At 49.1% G+C, this 17,506-nt stretch overlaps 1 protein-coding gene across 1 annotated transcript in view; it reads right to left on the reverse strand.

The window, feature by feature from the left end:
• The window catches only part of LOC147733207 (mucin-5AC-like), a 179,705-nt gene that overhangs the window by 54,728 nt on the left and 107,471 nt on the right, over positions 1 to 17,506 (reverse strand). The window contains exons 31-32 of the mRNA XM_086956039.1: positions 16,501 to 16,675; positions 15,335 to 15,585 (exon numbers count right to left, since the gene is read on the reverse strand). Of these exons, the coding sequence (XP_086812165.1) occupies positions 15,335 to 15,585; positions 16,501 to 16,675 (426 nt within the window). The remainder of the gene's footprint in view (positions 1 to 15,334; positions 15,586 to 16,500; positions 16,676 to 17,506) is intronic.

The raw sequence follows: 17,506 nt of genomic DNA on the forward strand, positions 1-17,506 counted from the left end.
GAGGATGTGGATTGCCGAACTTCAGTACGTTTTGCACTTTCACCACCACTAATTGAGTTCGAGGTGGATGGAGGTCCCTTCTTGCGAGGAAGAAATATGGAAGCGGTAGGTGTTGGTGTACTAGTTAACTCCAAATCTAATGATTGTTGTGTTTCCATTTCCATTGCCTCCTCGTCGACATCATCATCACGCTCAGCAGCTTCTCGGGATAGGGTCAAAATGTCTCTTTGCTGCATGCCCGCTGGGGCTGCAGTGACCTTTATGATGACTGGCTCGTCGTCATCGTGGGAGGCTTCATCAGCAGCAGTATCCGTCACTTCTTGTTGAGCCTCATCACACTCCATAGCTATGAGTTTTTCGACGACCTTCCTTTTACGCTTAGGTATCTTTGTCAGATCATGGTGTGCCTCACTCTCAGACTGCCGTGATGATGGTTCCCAATCTTCATCCAGAATGGGATCATCAGAAGGAGGTGGGCTTGAAGAAGATGTAGACACCCCCCTTGATCTTTTCCTTGCTAGGGATGTGGAAGACAATGAATGATCATCAGTAGGAGTGGCTTCCTCAAATGATACCTCGGTTTGATTGTCAATTTCCTGATCTGCCCCTACTTCGGGAGGAACAACTATTGTGGGCACTTGTGACCCTCCATGCACCTCTGCTTGTGCATCTCCTTGCGCTGCCTCTCCTTCCACATGTACTTGGGCTTGTACTTGCACATGGTGTTGTTGCGGCTGTGGTTGTTCACCACTTGTCAGATGAGTTACAACAACCTGTGTTGATTCAGGGAAATTGCTGTTACTTTCTTGCGATGAGCCAACATCACTGTTCGATGGTGATTGAAGAAGTACACTGACTGCCTCTGAAGCACTCAAGGGCTTTGACTTAAGTTGGCGTGGTGGTGGAGGCACTGAACCCAATGGAGCGGGGTGCTGCTCCCAGCTTGGTCCCCAGCAGATCCTGCTGCTGCTGCAGGCGTACTTTTTTTTTTGCTCCCAAAAAACGCGGCGGCCGGCACACCAGCCTCCTTGGTAACTTGCTTCTTCTGCTCCTTACTAGCAACTTTCTTGCTAGAGGAGCTACGGAGACCTTTTTTTGGGGCCATCTTCTTCAGAGCAGGTCAGACAGCAGGCCGCAGTTGCACGAATTGTAGAGTTGTCTGAGGCCAGACGTGACGTCGCGTGACGTTATGCTGCACACACACACCTCTGCAGGACTTCTTCCTGGCACTGGTGGTTCTCTTGAGTCTTGTGCACCTAAAAGCAATGGAAGACAGAGGAACATCAGTTCAGTTATACACCCCAAAAAAATTAAAAAAAACAGAAAAATCAGCACAATCCCATGCCCTCCATGATGCTTAAATTCAAGACACCCCACAGAAAGACTAGGCACATGCAACACTCACTAGTCACTACCCCTGGTGAAAAGGCCACAACAACAGGCCAAAAAAACGAAAATCACAAAAAAATCAGCACAATCCCAAGCCATCCAGCCCCTCCATGATGTTTAAATTCAAGACAACCCACAGAAAGACTAGGCACATGCACCACTCACTACCCCCTGGTGAAAAGGCCACAACAGGCCAAAAAAACGAAAATCGCTGAAAAATCAGCACAATCCCAAGCCATCCAGCCCCTCCATGATGTTTAAAATTCAAGACAACCCACAGAAAGACTAGGCCCATGCACCACTCACTACCCCTGGGCATAATGGATGAAAGCTAGGCAAAATGGGTGCAGGCCTGAGAACACTGCCTGCATTCAAAATGGCCCCCTCCATCACAGCTCATGGCCAGGGCCTGTAGCAGCACTCAAAATGGCCCCCAACCACATGGCCTGTCCACAACAGGCCAAAAAAACGAAAATCACAGAAAAATCAGCACAATCCCATGCCATCCAGCCCCTTCATGATGTTTAAATTCAAGACAACCCACAGAAAGACTAGGGCCATGCACCACTCACTACCCTTGGGAATAATGGATGAAAGCTAGGCAAAATGGGTGCAGGCCTGAGAACACTGCCTGCATTCAAAATGGCCCCCTCCATCACAGCACATGGCCAGGGCCTGTAGCAGCACTCAAAATGGCCCCCAACCACATGGCCTGTCCACAACAGGCCAAAAAAAACGAAAATCACAGAAAAATCAGCACAATCCCATGCCATCCAGCCCCTCCATGATGTTTAAATTCAAGACAACCCACAGAAAGACTAGGCCCATGCACCACTCACTACCCCTGGGCATAATGGATGAAAGCTAGGCAAAATGGGTGCAGGCCTGAGAACACTGCCTGCATTCAAAATGGCCCCCTCCATCACAGCACATGGCCAGGGCCTGTAGCAGCACTCAAAATGGCCCCCAACCACATGGCCTGTCCACAACAGGCCAAAAAAACGAAAATCACAGAAAAATCAGCACAATCCCATGCCATCCAGCCCCTCCATGATGTTTAAATTCAAGACAACCCACAGAAAGACTAGGCCCATGCGCCACTCACTACCCCTGGGCATAATGGATGAAAGCTAGGCAAAATGGGTGCAGGCCTGAGAACACTGCCTGCATTCAAAATGCCCCCCTCCATCACAGCACATGGCCAGGGCCTGTAGCAGCACTCAAAATGGCCCCCAACCACATGGCCTGTCCACAACAGGCCAAAAAAACGAAAATCACTGAAAAATCAGCACAATCCCATTCCATCCAGCCCCTCCATGATGTTTAAATTCAAGACAACCCACAGAAAGACTAGGCACATGCACCACTCACTACCCCTGGGCATAATGGATGAAAGCTAGGCAAAATGGGTGCAGGCCTGAGAACACTGCCTGCATTCAAAATGGCCCCCTCCATCACAGCACATGGCCAGGGCCTGTAGCAGCACTCAAAATGGCCCCCAACCACATGGCCTGTCCACAACAGGCCAAAAAAACGAAAATCACAGAAAAATCAGCACAATCCCATGCCATCCAGCCCCTCCATGATGTTTAAATTTAAGACAACCCACAGAAAGACTAGGCCCATGCACCACTCACTACCCAGGGTGAAAAGGCCACAACAGGCCAAAAAACGAAAATCACTGAAAAATCAGCACAATCCCAAGCCATCCAGCCCCTCCATGATGTTTAAATTCAAAACACCCCACAGAAAGACTCAGTGCACCCACCACTGAGTACCCCTGGGCAAAAGGCCCCAAAACAGCTCAAAAATCGAAAATTCCAAAATTGTAGTTGCAGCAACTGTAATGCCCCAAACAAACTTACTTGTGAAATTTCTAATCCAAAAGTGATCCAAAGAAAGTCAAAAAGGCCTCAAATCCAAATATCCAGCAGCATTCACAAAAAGTAATCCTTCCAGCTCCAGATCCAAATGAAAAGTGACCAGGAGATGGACAAAGCACTGGGAGGAGCCTGCTGGACAGGAACAGGAAGTTGAAGACTGTGGGGCACTTCCTTCCTCCCAACCCCCCCCCCTCCCCAAAATGGTCTCCTCGCAAAAAAAGTGCAGGCAAATGTCAACCTGAGGAGTTATTCAGATAAAAATCATCATTTCCAGAAGGTTTATGCTGCTTGCTGGTGGATTTCTTGTGCAGAATTGCAAATTTTATATTTTTGCAAGTGCGAGATTGTTGCTGCTCGCCGCATCTCCAAGCTCGCAATTGCGAAGTCCCGCGATACGTGATCACGGCGTACTCGCGTTGACAAACTCTCGCTGTGCAAGTTGGCAAGCCGCGATTACGTAATCGCGCTCGCCAAATTCTCGCGGGATCCCGCAGCAAGATCCAAAATGGCGCAGCACTCGCAAAATATCAAGAAAAACAACTCGGCAAACGCTGAATGACGGTAAGTAAACGCCGCGCGCCGCAAAATTGTATCACCAAGAAAAAAAAAATCCGCTGCGTGCGAATTTGCGGATTTTGTGGGAAATTCGCGAATCTCGCGGATTGCGAATTTACCGAAAATCCGCAAAATCCGCGAGCGGAACGGATTTTACGCCCATGCTTAGACCCGCCCTGTCATTTTCTCTCATCTGCCACTAAACATAAAAGCGCAGGAAACACCATTTGAAAATGACACTCTTGAGGAAAAACAAAATCACAAACAATAATCCCAAACATGTGACTATCTAGAATGCAGAGTTTTGTAATGTAGCCAGTAGTCACTGTGGCACTGCGCAAACACAAGTGCTAATCCTCACCGCTGTCCAACAATGTTAGAACTGGCTATTTCTGGTTGGCTAAGGCTGACGCCAAAGCTAAGCAGAAACCACAATTCTAGTCAGGGCAAGGGAGTCACACGCCAAGATAAACCCTGCTCATCCCCTTGGTAGCTTGCCACGAGCAGACAGGCTTATCCCGGAGGCAATGTGTAAAGCATTTGCGCACGCACACAACAGCAACAACATTCTAGGCACACCACAAAAGGAACTCCACATAAGGTTATATAAAAAATAACTTTTGTATTGTCAAAACACATCAGATAGTAATCACACAATATACATTAGGCCAACTGGCACAGGCAATATTCACAAGGGATTATTTACAGGACAGGGCCACATGGGCCACTGTCAGAATCAACACTTTTAGAATTAGAAATACTGTTAGAAGTAGCACTTTGTAGATCATAGAACAGTCAGAAGTTTCACACATGATGCATAGAACATTCAGAGGTGTAGGAAAGACACATGATGTATAAACATACATTCAGCGGTGTAAGGAACAAGGCACATGACGCATCAAAACACATTCAGAGGTACCGGAGAAACACATGATGCCTAAAACATTCAGAGGTGTAAGGGAAGGAAACACATGATGCATAAAACACATTCAGAGGTGTCACAGGCATAATGGCATAGCACATTACGCATAACTCACATTTGGGCCTAACCAGTAAAAACTACAGTAGGCAATCTCTCACTAGTCTAAACACATTAGACTCTCCCCCTAAGCATAACTCACATTTAGGGGCGTAACTCACATAGTAAAATAAACTCTCACTAGCATAAACCTACATAGGTAAAATAACCTCATAATCACATAGCGCAAACATCACCCTAGGCAATTACTATCATAAACATAGCAAAATCACATTGCACAAAAATCACATACCAGCCCCCTGACCAACTGGCCATCTAACAAGGGGACTCAAAAGCCCTGTGTCCAGAATGTCAGGGCGAGCTGCCAATGCAGCGCCAGTCAGGGGTGCGCCACTGGCGCAAACCTAAACGTTGCAGCTGCCCACTAATTGCTGGGCAGCTGGGAACAACAACAGGGCCAAAACGATGCAGCTGGCACTAAGTGCTGCGCAGTTGTAGCAGGCCTGGCACCACTGTGCCATCTCTGTCCCACACAGGGACTCTCTCTCCCTTTGCGCCTAAACTGTGCAGCTGCCCACTAATTGCTGGGCAGCTGGAGATCAACAAGACTGCGACTGGGGCTCTCACTAGCCCCTCTGGACAAAACTGCGCCACCCTTAGCCATCTGGTTCTGCAAATACAAATAGGCGTAGGCTGGAGCCACACGGGGCTCAGTAAATAAGGACGGCCCACAGACACTGAGGCATCCCATGGGGGGAAACACTGGCCTCTCGGGGGCTCACTGCAACAATCACTGCCCCCATAGGTTGGAGCAGCCCGCTGCTAATGGGGCCGCTCTGGACGCTCGAAATGCCCCTTCAGCTCTGGGGCCTCGTTCTAAACAACTGGGCCCCCAAATCCCTCACAGGGACTCTAACAAACATGGGCCCGGATGGGAGCCCCACGGGGCTCTGGAAAATGGTGGGGCGGCCCACTGCCATTCTGGCCACCCTAAATGCCACCGACACAATGTGCCTCGTGCTCGCACCCGCCTGGAGCCCCCCAGCCCACTCTTACTCACCCGGCGTCTGTCGGGGAAGTCCAGCGGGAATACTTCTTTCACGCGGTGGGGGCAGGCACCGAAAATGTGCCTCGCGCCCCCTCTGCTACCGGTACCATGTTCCTCATCGGCCCCCAATCACTCTGCCTCAGCAGGACTTCGGGCGGCACTCGGGGCTTTCTCCACGCAACGGGAACCCCACAGGATCCATCGCCAGCCTTCCGGGTCATCTCTGGCAATATGGGTAAGCGCTGTCAATCCCAGCGCAGCTCACAAGACGAGCCCCCTATGAGGCTGCACTTCTTCTCTGCTTCTGGGCCAATCCTAGCGCGTCTCATCGGTGCAGTCTACAGCGAGGCACCAATCACAGCGCAGCCTCTCCAGTCAAGCCCCCCAGAGTGAGCCAATCACTGCGCGGCCGCTCCGACGATGACTCGGGCCGATGGCGGTCTTTCTATATGGCGGAAAATGAGGGGTGGGCACCCTCGGTGCATAAAAATAAAAGCGCTACTAAGCGCTTGGGGGCAAAGTAAAGCGCTCCCAGCGCTATAAGTAAAAATAAAGCGCTCTCAAGCGCTGGTGGAGAAATAAAGCGCTCCAAAGCGCTAGATGCAAAAATAAAGCAACAAAGTCCATCAGAAGTCCAGGACCTCAGCAGTCCAGGACATAAAGTGGAGCACAGCAGCTCCCAGAAAAGAAAAGTCCATCAGGTATCCAGGGGCTGGGCAGGGCCCAGGGAGGCAATCCTTCCTCTTGGCCCATGCAGCAGCACGCCCCTGGCAGGATTCAAGTCAGAAACAAGAACATTTTGTAACGGGACACAGCCCCTTTTTATACAGTAAAATCCTTTGTATAGCAGGGTGCAGGCAATGTGAGAACCAGCTACAACTGGTTATAGGTAACTACTTTCACTGGCCAGGCTGGGGACATCAGACGCACCACAGGGGATGGAGCCAGCATTGTGTGGGGAAAGCCCAGCCCTATTCAGGCCCAGGTACACCCCTCCCCTCACATCAGCATGCTAATAACTCCTTTCACCACCGGGGCAGACCCACCCAGACTCTTGGAGACAGGCTCACCAGCCAGCTTCAGCCAATCACAGGCCAGACACAAATTACTCAAATACGCAAACTTCTAGAAGTGGCACTTCCACACTAGACACAATCATGCCACATATATCATTGCGCAGCATTCAATCTCACGAGTTTGCACATACCAAACTCGACCCTGCACTCCCCACACATCAGGAACTACCATGGGCATACATATTCCCCATTCATTCCTAAGGAAGGGCAGGTCACTCTCACCACACACAAAGAGAGCTCACGCACTTTACACTGTACCACAGTGAAAAAGTGATCAGAGGCCTAAAATCACCAACACCAGGTCACAGAAACAGGCTAGGAAAAAGCAAAAAGTTTCGGGGTGAACCTGCCAAAAAGGGCCAGGTCCAACAAGTGGGCTACAGTAAAAAAATTTCTCTCACTTCTCTCTCGAACAACATTGCTAGAAAGTTACGGTGTGCAAAATGTGCATAATCTGCATTATCGTAATTATGTGAGAATGCTGTAAAAGTATGCTTCCTGGCTTAATGCCTCTCTCCACCACTTCTGAAATGTAAGACTGCACCATATTTACAAGAATGTGGTGCAGCCTTGCGTTTCCCCCTGCAATGGCGCTAAGTTTATCAATTTAGCACCAACGCAGGCACCCTTGCACTAGAGGGTGTCTGAATGCAGGGGAAGATTGTTTATGTGTAGGAAGGTGTCCCTTCCTGCACATTAACAATCCTAAAATGCCATTTGCTCATTGTCAGGTGTGCTGATTCGTGCCCCTATCCCAACCACAACGTTGGTAAAAGTAATGTTGTTGTAGCGATAGGGGCTTGTACATAAGCCCATACGTGCTTCTGCTTTAAGGGAAGATTCTGGCTGTGATCTGATAGAGCAAGACCTCTCTGTACTGGAGAAATCACATTGCATATGAAGGATTAGTTGAGTTCCATGATAAATACATGGATTGGCTAGTCTGTAGGTAATGAGTTTGTGTTATTGCATGCGGGAAGCAATATGTTAAAACAGGAAAGGCCACAAGACCAGCTGCTCTTTTCTTGAAAGATTTAGACCTGTGGCCAATGGACATAGGCATATGTTACAGACACAAATAGGGTCAAATTCTGTTTGTCCTTTTATAAGATACCCTAGTCTCAGATGTAAGCAAAGATTACTTTGGTAGGTCTCACAAGGACAGCCCAGTCCCACTTTCTAAAGAATGCTTTATTCGTTCCTTACTCCGCTATACTTACACCCAAAAAGGTTACTTAACAACATTAACGTTGTGTCCTGCCACTTCACTCCTTTCCAACATAACATTTTTGCTTGATTTTTAGTTTTAAATGTGTTTTATTAATTTTCCCAAAAAAAGCAATGATAGACATCTTGATAAAATATAAAAGCAGTAGGCATATACAGCTGGCGGGACAGACGAGCATGTCTTCCCTAGGGACGAAATGAGAAGGGAGGTTTAAATGCCAAAAGGGGATATGGATGTCAATAAAGCGGCTGTTGACCTCTGCTATAAGATACAATAAGGAAATCAACAGCCAAACCCTCCCCCCCAACCACAAACCAGTCCCCCCTCCCCTACCCCATCCAGTGTGACAAGTATTGGCATGAAGTCTATCAGTAGGCCAGTGCCGAACGGTGTAGGTGTCCAAATGTTCAATGAGGGTCGTGTGGAACGTCAGTGAGGCGTAAAACTCGAAGATACCTAGGGCATGTGACTTCATTGAATTCTTTGGATAGAAGAGACAGCAGTGGAAGCCATATTTTACGGAAAGTGTTGGTAGAATTCGTGAGTGTAGCTTGTATGCGTTCCATTACCAGGGTGAACCAGAGTTTATGTAGCCACCCTGTGTGTGTGGGCTTGGTGGTTGAGCCCCACAATGATAAGATGTGCTGTGTGGCTGCTTGCATAGCGATCCCCATTTGACGACCCCTCATCGACTTCAGTGGGAAGGTGAGTGCGTTGGGGAGGCCGAGAATAGCATAGGCTGGGAACCTTGGGATATCAGTATCAAAGGTGGAGTTGATGTCATCCAGTATCGTCTCCCAATAACTTCCGAGTTCAGGGCAGTCCCAGAGAAGATGGGTCATTGTGCCCTGCCCCCTGCGGCCCCTCCAGCACAGTGCACTACGCGCCGGGTATTCGGACCGGGGTGAGATGCCAGTACATTGCCAGTTTCACCGCGGCTTCTCTGGCTGCCGTATTGCGTGTGGTGTGTGAGCTCTGTAATATACATAGCTCCACTCTTTAGGAGTCAATGTCCTCCCTAGCTCAGCCTCCCAGTGACCCTGACCCGGTGTCTTATCTGGGCTAGGTGGTGGTGTGAGCATCTTGTACATTTCTGAGATGAGATGTTTGTCTGTGTCCTTGGTGAGAAGCCACTTCTCGAAGGTCGTTATTGGGCGCCCTACCAGGGTAGCAGTAGCAGGGTTGTTGAGCCAGTGTCGAAGTTGGAAGTATTGGAAGATGTGAGGATTGTCTATTCCGTATCCTTGTTTGATATCAGAGAGGGGGAGAAAGCCCTGTGTGTCAAAAAGATCCCCGGCGCAATGACACTCGATACCACGCCACTGTGAAAACGCATGTGGATCATTGCCCGGAGGAAATTCCGGGTTGTCCAGTATGGGAGTGAATGGAGATGGGAAGGTCGTCAGTTCCCTCTTGAGGGAAACACTATCCCAGACCTTCAAAGTCGTGCGGGTAATAGGTGATTTCAATAGGTAATGTGGTATTGTTTGACGAGGAACGGAATTCTCCAGAGTGGGATTTGAGCCATGGCTCTATCCTGGAAGACCCATCTTTTCTCTGATTCTGGCCTGTACCACTCCACCAGATAGCGGAGCTGAGAGGCTTGAAAATACTGCAGCAGATTCGGGATGCCAAGGCCTCCCTCATCTATAATCTTGAATGCCAGCTGTTTATGGATACGTGCGCGCGGACCTTTCCAGATGAAGTTGTGGAGATCAGCCTGTAGTTACTTTAAGGTGCCCGCGAGGGGTATGACCGGGAGGGTCTGAAATAGATAGAGAATCCTAGGCAGAATTGACATTTTCACCGCCGTGACCCTCCCTAAAAGAGAGAGAGGTTGTTTTGACCAGCGTGTGAGATCCGTCCGGATCTGGGTGGTCAAGGACTTGTAAATAGTAAGGACCGTTGAGTCCGTCGAGGAGGTAGGGGTGATTCCTAGGTATGGGATATGTGTGGAGAGTTGAAGACCACTCCCTCCGGCGATGGCAGGGTCATTGGATTGCGTGTTATTTCCCAGCGGTAGTATCAGGGATTTCCCTCTGTTGATGCGGAATCCCGAGACGGAACCAAATTTATCAAGTTCCTCTATAAAGGCGGGTATGGAGCGGGCAGGGTGGTCAAGGGCTGATATGATGTCATCAGCGTAGAGGCTGATCGTGTGGGGCTCGTGACCAAAGGTAATGCCGCGGATGTCGGGTTTATCCCGGACCTTCTGTGCCAGAGGTGCTGTGTATAGGGCAAACAGAAGGGGGGAGAGAGGGCACCCCTTTCTGGTGCCGCGCTGAATTTTAAATGGGGCTGAGCGAAAGTTGCCCAGTCGGACTCTGGCCTGGGGGTGGCAGTAACAACTAGCAATCCAAGATTGAAAGCGGTCCCCTAACCCGAAGCGCTTCAGGACTCGTTGTAAGTAAGGCCATTCCACTCGGTCAAACGCTTTTTCTGCGTCAATGGCAAGTAGCGCGGAGTCCGAGGATTGAAAGTGGGCCTTGTCACTCAAATGTAGTATCCTTTTGGTGTTGTCACTACACTGTCGATTGGACACAAAACCTGATTGGTCTGGTTCCAAAATCCCCGGTAAGCAGGGGCCAAAGCGCGCGGCAAGAACACCAGTAAAAAGCTTCAGGTCGAGGTTCAGTAATGAGATAGGGCGGAAGGCAGAGCAATGCGTGGGTTACTTACCTGGTTCGGGCAAGACTACCACCTCAGCAGCCAACATATCCGGAGGGATGGAGCCATGGCCCTCAAAGGAATTAAAGAGGCGGGTGAGCACTGGAGCTACCAGTTGAATAAAGGCCTTGTAAAATCCTGCAGAGAAGCCTTCTGGCCCCGGGGATTTAAGCGGGCGTAGCCGGGATATGGCCGCCAGCACCTCATCCTGGCGAATGGGGGCTTCCAAGGCGTCCACGTTTGCCTGGGAGAATTCGGTAACCACTGCCGTGTCCAGGTATGTCTCGATGTTCTCAGGGGATGTCACCTCAGCCCCGTATAGCAAGGCATAATAAGATCGGAACGCTTCGGCGACCCGGGTGTCTTCTGTGAGAACAGCACTAGTGTCGTCTGTGAGGCCGGTGATCTTGGAGCGCTGGGTTTTGGTCTTCAAGGCACTGGCTAGCAAACGGCCTGTTTTGTTGCCCCCGACATAATAGGTGTGCCGAAGACGGTGTGCTGCGAATTCAGCCCTGTCAGTGTCTAGGCTGGCTAGTTGGGCTCTGGCCGCTTTTAACTGTTTCCACACACGGGGAGCGCAGGTGCGACTGTGAACCCTTTCCAATTCTGAAACCTGTGCGGTGAGGTCATCTCGCTTAGCTTTGCGGTCTTTAGCCTCAGCGGCAGCTATGGCAATAAGTTCGCCACGGACAACTGACTTAAGAGCCCCCGGCGTGTCGATGGTGGCTAGATAGTCAGTTATGCAGTCGCCAATCCTTTTAGTGACCTCTGGTCGCTGCAGTAGGGTTTCGCGCAAGCGCCACGAGCCTCGAGGGTGAGGGGGTGCACGGATCTTGATCGACATCTCCACTGCATCGTGATCCAAAATGGCTGCGGGTATTATGTTGACCTCCTCTAGGGTTGCAAGCAATTCCGAGGAGCCCAAGAAGTAATCGAGCCTAGCATACATATGGTGTACGTGTGAGTAAAATGTGAATTGTGATGCTTGTGGGTAAGTATCTCTCCAGAAGTCCACCATACCCCTCTCTTTTAGCCATTCAAGCCCCGTTGTCGAGATCGCACCTGTCTCCCCATACCTTTGCCCCGATCTATCTGCGTGTGTGTCCATGACCATGTTAAGATCCCCGCCCAGAAGTAAAAGTGAAGCAGAGGGTTGAAGTGACTCAGAGACGGCGCTCTTTAGGAATGTCTCTTGACCTGTGTTCGGGGCGTAGATAGAACCAATCGTAAGGTGTGTGTTGCCAAACCGGAATGTGTATGCCAGGTAGCGGGCCCTTAATTCCCAGGAGTGTGCATGTATCTTGCAAGGATCGGAGCTGTTGTAAGGATCCATTCCATTTAAAGATTATTCGAAAGGGGTGGCCCCATGAGTAGAGAACACCCTTTTCTCGCAGGAAGGTTGTAACTGGTTTGAAGGATTTCCTCTTCTGCAGGGTGATGGCTGAAAGGTCCTGGAATAATGATATGGAGTGGCCTTGGAAGGTGAGGGGTTGTTTCTTACGGGCCTCCTGAAGAATACGCTCTTTCAACGGAAAGTCCGGGAGGAATGCCAGGATGTCCGGGGGAGGAGCAGAAGAACGGCACGCCAGACCCACCCTGTGCGCTCTGTCAATGCGTATGTCCAGGCCTTCATTGTCCCCAAAATGTCTCTGAATAAGCCCTGCAGGAAGAGAGATGTCTGACCCTTCCATTTTGAGTGGCACACCCCGGACCCTTATATTATTTCTTTGAGACCGGTTTTCAAGGTCTTCTGCGTGGGCCTGTAAGTCCATCTGCTGGTCTTTGAGAAACACCACCTCCTGCTGCAGTTGCGCTATTTCTTCGCCCTTGGAGAGGTCGGTTTCCTCCACCGCTGCCACTCATTCCCCCAGTCCGTCCACGTCCCTGCGTAGTTCCATGAACTCTCCAGCCATGTTCTGTTTCAACGTCTGGAAGTCGTCCCTCAAGGTGTTAAAGAGAGTTTCTAGGAAGGACTTGGTGATGGGGTGTCCGTGTTATCTGGTTCCGGGACGGTCTTTGGCGTCCCCATGTGCGCAGGACTTTTGTCTCCCTCGGGCGCCTTTTCCCAGCACCTCTGTTATCGTGCGGCCTGTCCAGCGATGGCCCGTGGCCATGATGCTTGGGGAGAGCGGCCGCAGTGAGCCCCCAACCGCGTTCCCAGCAATGGGAGCAGAGCCAATATGTAGAGGCTTAGCAGCAGCCGGAGCAGAGAAGGGCCCCGTCCGGCTGTCCAGGCCTCACAAGTTATGTAGGCATCTAGTGGTGTCCTATGTCCCTGCAACGGGACGCTCAGCAGGTGCCTGCCTGCTTGTAATGTTGGCCTTCACACTTCCCCCATGAGTCGGCACCGCAAGTTCGTCCAATCCCTGGTCCTCCGCCACTGGGCCCCAGGTCCCGGGCCTCGGCGCGACCCCATCAGCTCTGCCCACTAGTGCGATTATCCGGCTGCAGCCTCCGTCGCCGCAGTCGCTTGATGCTTCTTATCGACAGCCCGACCCACTGGCAGCAACGCTAGGCCCACAAGCCGGGGGCTCAATTTTTCCCTCTAGGCTGCCAGGCACAACCCCCAGTCCGGAGCAGTGCGCACTCCCCGGGGATACGGAACTGGCTGCTATGTCGCTCCTAGCTGCGGGCAGAGCCGCACCTTCTCCTGGGTCGCTAGGGCAGTGACAGTGCAAAGGGAAGACACCACCTCAGAGCGAGCCTCCGGGCTAGGCCTCCAAGCCGGGGGCTCGAGTATCGCGGCAGTCCAGCAGTGGCGACACCAGTTCGCCGTTGCTCCTCGCAGTGGCGGGCTATCTCCTGATGATCTCCGCAGCCCAATGCCACCTCTCGGACTGTCCCGCACCGGGGTACAGGCTCTCCAGCGGGCCAGGGGCACAGTCGCCGCCTCCGGTAGCCGCGCGCCGTCTCTCACAAAATGGGGGGTCCGGCCTCTGCCGGGGAGGAAAGCTCACTCAAGGTCGCTGCGGGACACCGGCAGCCACCGAAGACAGCTGGAACAGGCCCCGGGGGTCTCAGGCCACCAGCGCTTACTTTCTGGGGGCTGCTGTGAGGGGTATAGGCGAATAAAAGGTCAGGATGCGGGATTCGAGCCGGGAGCCTCATTCAGCAACGTCTGTCCCGGTCGCCATCTTTGCCACGCCCCCTTTTGCTTGATTTTAAAAATATAATTACACTTTTAAATCAAGGGTCCAGTTCTTAAAAAGTTATAGAAGTACATGAGAAGATGAGCATCTCTGCCTGAACTTACTTTTCGGTTTTGTTCAACTTCACAAACATTTCCAGTAGTATGTCCGGAAAGCTACACTAGGTACTCGTTTCTAGGATTACTGCTGTTAATGCTTTGTAACATACCCCCCCGCTGCTGTTTGTAATGTTTAGGAATCTACATTGCGTAGATTTAAGAAAAGGGGAAATTCAGCCCACTGTGTTTATAATTGTTCTAATTTCTGTGTGGGGAATTTTATTTTTTTTCCTTTGGAGAAAACCCTTTCAATGCACTCCTAAAAAGTCTAGGGGGCATATTACCAACAAGTAGCGATATTTATTGCTAAATAGGCTTAACGACGATTTTTTATCGCTGAGCATCGCCGGAATTTATTGCTGAGATAACATGCTATTAGCAACGTTTATCTCCAAAGCGATACATTTTATGGCGATAGCAGCGAAATGCGTGAATATCGCTGAGAATACAGCGATATTCACGCATTAGCGACAAAATGCTCTTAGCCATGTTATCCACCTCCCATTGGATAACATGGCTAAGAACTGGCCTGGGCAGGTGTTAGTATTTGGAGATATTCGCGCTTAGCGCAAATATTTACATTGCTACGCCTGCCTTGCTAATAGGCGATAGAGATGTTAGCGACTGTTTTCAGTCACTAACAGTTTGGGTACGCCCACTTTGCATGTCATTAGCGATAAATATCGCTAACATGCAAAGCGGGCCCCAAACCTCTCGCTATCACCTAAAAGCTGTCGCTAACTGCTGTTAGCGACAGCTTGCTAATAGGGCGATAGAATTATCGCCGCTTAGCGGCCGAAATCGGCCGCTAAAGCGGTGAAAATTCCCTATTGCCACCCTTGATAATGTGCCCCCAGGTGTGATCTGTTCCGCTTCCCATCCTGGAAGGAAGTTACTCAAGCCATTTTCTGCAATAAAATTATGACCATTGTAGGGCATTCCCAAATTTATAAGGCTAACGGCGCCTTGCAATTTCCTCCTCTTACCACATGCTAAGGTTTACTTCTGTGGAGTTCACAACACTTATTTCAGAGAAACCTGAAGTAGTATATGTATTTATGCCAGCCAGGAATCTTTTTTGTAATCTTTGACAGGCATAAATGGGGATTCTTTTAGGCCACAAACCTACATCTGCTCCTGAAAATACCTTTGTGATTCGGGCCCTATGTTTTTCTGTAGGAACAAAGATGTGGTTAAAACATTTTTTTTATCCCAGCAATTTTCAAAGCAATATCTGCTTTTTAGAACAAAAGATAACTTACCCTGTTAGTCATCCTCCCCTTGTAAAGAGTACGTGTCAGCATGACTTCGCTGGAGCCGTAGTAAATGTAAAGGGATTGGGGACAAGAAAGGCCATCCTCTGCATTGCAGAAGTAGTTGTCAATGAGTACGCTGAAGTTGTCATACCGTGGGGTGATTTGCTTTACCAGGGTATATGTACAGTTGTCCAGGAAAGTGTAGTAGGTTCCATCAAAGGTGATATAATGTTGATCGCCCCAACCACTGCAGACACCTGATGCACAATGAAGATGAGAGGTTAGGATTTGAGCAAAACAATGTGTACTTTATGTGGGTTGTGCATTTAGACAGTAGTGTTTGTCAATCTTCCATTACATTGTTGCTAAGATGTGTTTAGCTATCTGATGTAACTTCACTTTCAGTAGAATCTCACTATTCAGTGGTGCATTTACGGGGCCTTTTTGTATTTATTTTTGTATTTATTTTCTCCAGTGACAGGCCCACTCGGGTCCAAACACTTTAGGGCAATGTTGCAACTTTTTATTATAAATTGTGCCTCAATAGCTGATCAGCAGCCTCCATAAACTCACCATCGAGCTTCGACTTGGGGGTCATCATTTTCGGGTTCCCTTAATCTTTCACCTACTTTGATCACTACAAATATAAGACAGAGCTAAACATGTGCACATGCCTTTATCCATGTGCTCCCCATATTCCATTCTATTATATTCATTCTATGTCAATATACTTTTTAGGTCTGGCTATCATGTTCCAGGATATTTTTATTCTGGAGGGTATCCATCAATCGAGACTTAGATCCTCAAAACAAATATTTATGCTGATGACTTTTAGAAGCTGTGCCTAGAAAAACGTATTCCCCTAGATGTCAAATGACCATTCATTCACATGTCTGCCTAGTGAGTTGTTGCGAGCTTAAAAGACACTAGACTCGACATGGCCAGGAAGTGCCCTAAAACAGGTGCTTCTGGCCCATTTAATTCCAATAGCTAATATGGAGGGTTTATGTCCTGCAAAAAAATTGTTTAGGGGAGAATATCTGTACAGCAGTACCAGCACAAACAAACCGTCTGTTATTAACGTGGCGTCTTTTCACATTTGTGACATACTTCATAGCAAAAACTATTTATGAGGTTCAGTGCAAATATGACCATTGTGTCAAAGTACTTACATTCACACTCATAGTGATAGCAGCAGCCATCTTCTCTGTAGACTTTGATGGGAGGGAAGCCGCTTTCACAGGTCACCGCCTTGACCCCTGGACATTGCACAGGCTCTATAGTGACCGCATTGTTTCCACGACAGGTTGCCACAGTGCAGTTATTAATTATCCAGGTCTCGTTAAGCTGTTAGAAGTAAACAAAATGGCAAATACGTCAGTGGATTGTCCTGATCACAGACTGCATGCTGGGGCTTTGGGTGATCACTCAAACTCTGATAGTACAGAACGTGAACGCGCATATAGCGTGTATCAATTGCGTTTACAGTGAGCCATATTCGTCAGTTTAGTTTATTGTGGACAATTAATTAAAATCCTTGCATGAAAAAACAAGAACAAAGTGCAACTAGCAGTAAATAATACGGTACAGTTAAATGTTTCAGAATTTTCTGATCTATCCATAATAAATACTCAGTAATAGGACAATTTGGGTGAATAAGCAAGGATGCTTGGTAGCATATACGAATTCCACTAGCTAAAAAAGCTGCCCTCAAGATCACTCCTCCATCATGCATAAGGGAAGGACATATGTAAACAAAGTGAACCATATCTCCCTTGCATGCTTCACATAGCTAACATCAGCTTTGTTCGCAGGTCCTTCACCGAGGAAGCCTGTGCAGTAAGGCTGGTAGATTCAAAAGTGACTCACCAAGACCAAGAGGCAAGGGCATCTATAGAGATAGACGCAGTAATATCAAATCAGAGAGAGCAAATGGAGCAACTTGATAAAAAAAAAGTGAATCAGGAAACGAAGGACCTGATCCCTTTTCCTAATGCTCCCAATTCGCAAGATCTTCCAGTAGGGAAAGAAGCACATTCAGCTAATCACTCTCTCTCGGATGAAGATTCCGAATCTGAGGTATACGAAACAGGAATGTCTATCTCTAGTGACTCAAGCCAACGGAGCAATTCAAGAGAATCAAGTCCTAGCACTCGAAGGGGCGCCGTATCTCTGAGA

The sequence above is a fragment of the Lissotriton vulgaris genome, chromosome 2_1 (genome assembly GCF_964263255.1).
Source record: "Lissotriton vulgaris chromosome 2_1, aLisVul1.2, whole genome shotgun sequence".
In the NCBI taxonomy this organism is placed as follows: domain Eukaryota; kingdom Metazoa; phylum Chordata; class Amphibia; order Caudata; family Salamandridae; genus Lissotriton; species Lissotriton vulgaris.